Consider the following 7,040-nt stretch of genomic DNA (forward strand, 5'->3'; position numbering starts at 1 on the left):
AGAGTCGTATGGTCACAGGCTTTTGTCCAAATGACATAGTCAGCTCTATCCTGTTGCTAGGACTGGATGGATGGCGAAACCAGAGCTAGTGACCAGTGCCCATAAGAAATGCAAAGGCAGATCAGATGAAGTTGTGAGTGTTGGCCAGACAAAACAAGTGAAAGACAAGGATGGGACATCTGAGATAAGGAGGGGAGGGCTTGGGAGAAGAGGAAAGAAAGAAGGATAAACTGCTACAGCTCGTATTCTAAATAATGAAGCTGTAATATTTGAAGTGAATATTTACATTAAAGTCAGAACCTTTAGAAGAGTTACAAATATATTTAATTAAAAGAAAAACCACAGTGTCCCTGTAGGTATTGTGAAAAGTGGAGAAATGTTACATTTATCAGATAAATTTTATGCTGCAAAGTCCCACAGATCTAAAGTTAAGTCAGATATTTTTCAGAGCTAATTTTCATATGGAATAAAATTAATTCCTGCATAGAGCATCAAACCTATTGATTCCTGAGACTCAATGAAATCCAGGTTAAGATGTATTTAACTGTTTAACTTGAAGCATACAAAGCAGCATTATCAACAATTTTCTTTTTTTCAAGATAACTTTTAAAAACGTTAACTGTAAAAAAAGTTCCTTATTCTGGATCTTTCTTTGGTGTAATCCATATTTACAGATCAGTATACCTTTGGCACAAATAGTAGTTTATAGAACTAAACTGAAGAAATACATTCAAGCTGAAGTGTCACCTATGCAATAGAAAAAGTTACCTGATACAGATAAGACCATATCCCTTTCAGGAATGGTTTTTCTTCGTAAATAAAACCTTCAGAATTTCAAACACAGCCAGAGAAAAGAATGTTCTCACTTTCGTAGCACATTTGTATTAATGTTCTCAAAATTAGAATTAAACTCAACAGATTAAACATGGTTATCTTATAGGATGAAGAACTACTGGAAGTACAGGTATCATTTGCTTCTAAATCATATCTAGTTGCAGCTGTGACAGTGCTAGGTTTTGGAATTGTTATATTGAGTATATTATTTCCAAAGGTAGATTGGAAATTTTCTGTTTCAGGATGTGTAGATAATGTCACCTTACTCTGAGAGGGTAACGAAAATACAGTTCTATTAGACAGGATCTTTTCTTCAGAGTCTTCTATATTAGAAAGTGCATTTGAGGATATCTGAATGCAAATATCTTCTGAAATGCAAACATGGAGGTAAGGGATGTCATTTATATCAGCTCTGGGTTCACAACGCTGCCCTGCATAACAGTGGCAATCAAATTTTTCTATGAATGTTTGCAGATCCTGGAATGTTGGCTGCCCTTGTAGAGTGTATTTTCCATCCTTTGCTATTTGAATGACAATATTCTTTGGGTTTAAGTGAAGATAGTCACTGGAATTCCATTTTTTCCGTGCACAGGCGCCAGAGTCTTGGCATAACACCTGGCTACAGATTCTGGCTGCCATGGTGACATTGATTAGGTATGGGGTCAAGGTCCTCCTGAGGTAGTTGTCCAGAGTTCTGCACGTGTTCTGTGAAAAGAATATCATATCTGCATAGTTTAGTACGTAAACCATTAAAATGCTGTTATTCTAAAACCACTGTACTGTAGTGGATATCTATGAATGTTTCTTCTGAGGTTTTGATAATAGATAACAGTTCCAACTAGTTGTTGGAAGCAAGTTTATCTGAGAAATTGTTACACAGTTCAAGGATCACAGTGAATTATGCGGGTAGTTGCTGGAGATGTGATGAAAAACATATCAGAAAGCCGACGACTTTAGGCTTCCATTTTATCTGTATATTTCATGGAGCTTCTTGAATCAGATGCATTTAAAGAAGTTACATGGAGGATCGAAGTTGGTTTTTATGGTCTTGAATGGTTTGAAGTGGTCTTGGAAGAAAATCTCACTTCTTCAGCCTGAACAAATAATTTTTCTATCAAATCATCTCTATGAGACTCTTCAGTTTTGCCCTGACCTGAATAGCTAGGCTGCAGAAGAAGGGAGCTTTCACAGCATTTTTGGATGGAAAGGATTTTGGGAGGATGGTCAAACTGAATGTATGCTAAGAGAATTGAGCATTTGAATTGATCACAAAGCTGACATATATTCTGTGTATGCTTGGCACAGTTTAATCATCAGAGACTTTGGAAACTCTTTGTTTCTGACACTGTCTTCTTAGGGCATTTGCCTAATACCACATATAGATGCAGCTAATATTTACACCTGTGGAGATCACTTTGGTGAATCTGAGGTATAGATAGGTTTTTTGTTTTTCTTTTAGGCATAGATAAAAACCCTGCCTAGAAATTTTGGTTGATGCTATTCTTGTAGAAGGGAGGCTCACAGTAATAGTTCATTGCTGAAAGGCTACTGACTGTGATAGCTGTAAAAAAAAAGGTGTGGTTAGTGCACAAATACATAGTCTGATGGGGCTGTGGAAAGTTCTGTTTCCTCACATGAATCTCAAAATTCAAGCAATGAAAGTTGTTGCTTATCTGTGGTCTGATATTGCACTAATGGGCAAAAAAAACCTTCAAGTGCAACTGATATCCTTTCTCAAAGGCAGGCACATACAATAAAGTCAAGATTGGATGCTTTTGGGAGTTTGACCCTAACAACTGGGAAGTTTATTTGGCTATGCTTTCTGTGATAGGAGGCCCAGCAATGCTTTTGAGTTTCAGTTCTTTGCTTGTAGAAGACTCCAGAAGAGTCTCACCATGCAGAAGTTTATTATATCTAGTTTGCCTGGGTATGAATGAGCTAGTTCAAAAGATTTATTTGAACATCCTTGTAACAATGTTTCTCAAACTATGTATTTTCCCTTCCTAAAACAAACTAGATTTTTTTCTCTTTTCTGACCCAGATCCTTCTTACTATGAAATTAATCAAAGTACTACTTCCAACATACACAACAGGCTAAAGCTGAAATTTCGCAGACTGACTCCTAGTGCTTTAAATATTATTGCTAACTGAACTACTTTAAAAAGTAGAAGAGTCTTTTAAAAATTGTTTTGGGCAAGCACAAGTAATTTTTTTCTGTACCTCAAGACTGCAATGTAATGAAAATATAGGAATTCTTTCCTTAAATTAAGAAGTGCAAACTTGCCTACAGTTACCATGGCAGCTTGTTCAATTGCTCAGATCCAACACCAATACTTTGAAAAACTTAACTCTTACTCTGTGTGGTCACTGACAATCTTCATAAGCCTCAAATGTGCTTGCTTTTTTGACTCGATAAGACTGCTGGCAATATAGTCATTATTATAAATGTAGAAGATCTCATGTAAGTAATCATAATGCTTTATATCCTTTTCACTTTATAGCTCTTTAAAAATGTCATGTAATAATTAATCTGGCATACCTTATTTTGTGTTAAATTCATATCACCCCAGATCACAATTCCAGAAGCACCCAGTGCAGCAGATTCTCCGATGGTATTTACCAGGTCATCCTGAGGGGAAACATGTTATAGCTTACTTACATCAGTATGATTGTTTGTACAAGGGCAAAGGGTATAATGTGTATAGTAAATTACATATCCAAAATAACTATTCTGAGGACAGCAAGTAATTATACACTATATGAACATTCTGCTCTCAATTACACTGTTTTATTCTGGGATTGGGTTGCACAGGTGACGCCAGAAAATGTTGCCAACTATATCCAATTTATGTATGTCATCTGGTTAGAAAAACAAGGCTGTAAAACTGAGATGGTGGTTAGGCATATGACATACACTCCTCCAACCATTTTAAATTATGTTTTGCTGCATTGCCTTGACACTGCACAGAGTTGGTAGTAGCTGGTTTCAGTAATGCTGCCTGAAGCAAAGGCTGGACAGCACAGCTGTTTTGGTTGGTTGGTTGGTTTGGTTTGGGGTTTGTTTCTTTGTGTGTGTGTGGTTTTTTTAAACTTCATTTCAGGTACCAGAAAGTGCTACAGCAGAAAAGTAGCAAGAGAAAGAGCTTGCATCAACAGCAATCAACTTTCTCCAGAGGATGGCTCTGGCCTTTTACAGAGATTAATCTGGGAAATTTGTTTCTGCTCATATCTCCTTTTAGGGTCAGCTATTAACCCAGCTCTAACAAAATCTTAAAGCTCATCTGGCCTGGGAGAGGACTATGGGTAGAAAAAGAACACGGGGAAAACACAGCACATGAAAAGGAAGAATGTAAGGATTACAGAATTTAAGTGATTGGTTAGGAACCCAGTAGGGACCCTGACAACACCCCTTGCTCCCTGAAAGTATCCACAGAACTGGGGACAATGCCTGGTGATGCTGGATGTAGAATGTGAGATGACAACAGACACAACGAATTCACCATTACTACAACATCTAACTTCCCTTTCCTCATGATCTGGATGACCAGGAAGAGATTCCCGAAATCGGTGGCATCTCTGATAGGGTGGGTGTGTATAAAAATATGAAGAGGAAAGTATAGCCATAACTGCAATAAGATGATTAGACCTTAATCAGAGCCTAACCTTGGCTAACCCATGAGATGCTGAAATACTATTTAGAAAGCTACTTGAGTACAACTAGGGACAGAATTTTCTCACTGTCTTTTAACCCTTATTTAAGGTCTATCTCCACTCACCTGGGAGAGATATTCCTCATAGACATCTGTGAACACTGGACGTGTATATACAAAAACTGGAAGAGGATGAGTAGCATTAGAGACATAAGAAATTCTAATGGCTTCTTGAACTCTGTTACGAACAAAAAGCTGGGCATTTCTGGAAGATCTTAAGGCTGTCTCTAGATAGATAGATGGATAAAGTGCTGTGCTTTTCTCCCACAACCAATTAAGTTCATTGTTTCTTTCTATTTCAATATCTAAACAGGTCCCTGTGTAATTATGTGGATTTTGTTTGTAATCATAGTTATAACAGTCTGGATAAAGGTAATATCCCCACAGACGATTTGGCTTCATTTCTATGCCCAGCTTTAAAGATTCCAACATAATCGATTTTGCTGCAGCTTCAAATTCCATTTTGGCTATAATCCTGGCTTCGGCTTCTGATAGACTGAGGTCTCTCTGCTGAACCAGTTCTATGGATTCCTGTCTATAAATGTCTTTTGATCCCCAGTTTCTTATCCATACAGGTCTCCAGTTTTCCCAGTCAATGACAGCCAATCCAAACTGTTCATCTGAAGGAATATAGAACTGGATGTCTTCTTTGGCTTTCTTTAAATGATTCTCCAGCAGTGAGAGTTGAGGGAGTCCTCCATTTAACGCCTCTCCTGTGACTTCATTTTTGTAAGGATAGTAGCCAAGCCTGTCTGGATAGAAAAGAGTGATGTTTTGCCCAGTGGATGTCTTCAGTGTGCTTCCAATGAAGGAAAAAAAATTCATGTCCAGCTGTACTCCAGTCCTTCCAGTACAAAGCTCTGTAGGAGCGTTCCAGATAGAAAGGAAGGGTGAATTATGAACAAGTGGACGCGCTCTTATATTCAGAGATGAGCAACAAGACACTAGAAGAGTGGCAAACACCATACCAGATGCTATGGGATACATATGGGTAACACAGATACCAAAACTTTGTATTTGTCTTAAAGTTTCCATTGTAGCATGTGCGGTGACATTAGGTGATATTGTTCGGACAAAAACTAAATGCTCTCTGGGTGTTAGAAGGCTGGCTGGCTGTTAAATGCTTTACCGTACAATATATTATTTCAGATTAATACCTATTAAGCAATATTCCTTGGGTGTAAAATTGGGGTGTCCTTTATATGAGGCTCTCCATCATTTCAGGCTGCAGGAAAGCTTTCAACAACTTCTGAGACCTAACGCAGAAAAAGAGACAGATGTAGATAAAGCAAGAGATGATAAATGTTTAATTTCTAACCATGAAACACATACTGTTTGTGATTTTGAATGTATTGTAATTGAACATGAATTGAATATTGTAATTTGAATGAATTGAATAAAATTCCCCTATGAAGCAAAAGCATAATATGCAGTCATAGAGGAAATAAATTGTATATATATAAAATCATATATATATATATATATATAAAGTAGGTATAAAACTGACAGTGGAATGGTTTCCAGCGAGTCATGGATCTGAATGAGTATGCTCAATAGTAGTCCTGATTGTACCAGTGACTGAAGTCTGTAAGCAGTCTCACAATAACTTCTCTTACTCAACAGTAATGTATATGTAGCATTTCTAACCTACTTCAAAATACAGCTCTAGCTCTTATTTAATCAATTTTACAGAGCACTTAAGGGAAGTTAAAAGATAACACAAAACTGGAATCTGGACTGCTGTATATGTGCAAGGAAACAATCCATGTACACTCGTTTAACTCTGCGAGGTATCTGAAATATTATAGGTAGTCTATCTTCTGTCCAGAGCTCTTTTAAACAGGCTCAGAAGCTATGTATCATCTCAGTATATGGCCATCTTTATGTTGCTGGGGGCTATTAGAGATCTATAGATTAGGTGACCCCAAGTCCAAGTCTGCTTGTACATGTAATTCATTAGGAGAGCTGAAGTTGTCCATACACCCACAAAAACCAGTCACACTTTTATTGAAGAACATAATGGAAGCGGTGGTAGTCATGGTGTGGTCATCAACTTTTATGTAGTAGCCCAGGAGCTAAAGCATTCCTTGGTGCAGTAACTCACTTGAACCCACTTCCCTTCTGATTTTGAAATAGTTCAAACTTGGATCCGTCACTTTCCATAGGAGCCTCATGATAAAGCCATAGAGCATCTAAGGAGTATATAGAAGCATGCACAAAAATATAGGAGCCACCATGAAGTGGGTCACAGTGTGGCTGGCAGTGTAAAGTCTCTGAATACAAATTGAAAAGAAGCCAAAAAAGATTTTGATTTGTATTTACTGAATTCAGCCGGGAGTGAAAATCCACAAATCTCTGGTCCCTACACCCTGAATTATCTCTCTCCCTCTGTTTGTCTTTTCTGTGACTACTTAGTGTAAAACAAGCTGTGTGGGCACAGAAACTTAGATCGCTCTTCCCCCAACAGCACATACAGACAACAAGTTCCAATTATTA

General features: G+C 37.6%; 1 protein-coding gene across 1 annotated transcript; it reads right to left on the reverse strand.

The window, feature by feature from the left end:
- Positions 1-834: 834 nt before the first annotated feature.
- On the reverse strand, positions 835-5,579 carry LOC308217324 (hyaluronidase PH-20-like; the record flags this gene model as incomplete). The annotated part of the gene is made up of 3 exons (XM_080610334.1): positions 835-1,539; positions 3,374-3,463; positions 4,611-5,579. The coding sequence occupies 3 exons, from the start codon at positions 5,577-5,579 to the stop codon at positions 835-837; spliced, it is 1,764 nt and encodes a 587-aa protein (XP_080466460.1).
- Positions 5,580-7,040: the final 1,461 nt, after the last annotated feature.

This window comes from Psittacula echo, assembly GCF_963264785.1.
Source record: "Psittacula echo genome assembly, chromosome: 1".
NCBI classification, from domain to species: domain Eukaryota; kingdom Metazoa; phylum Chordata; class Aves; order Psittaciformes; family Psittacidae; genus Psittacula; species Psittacula echo.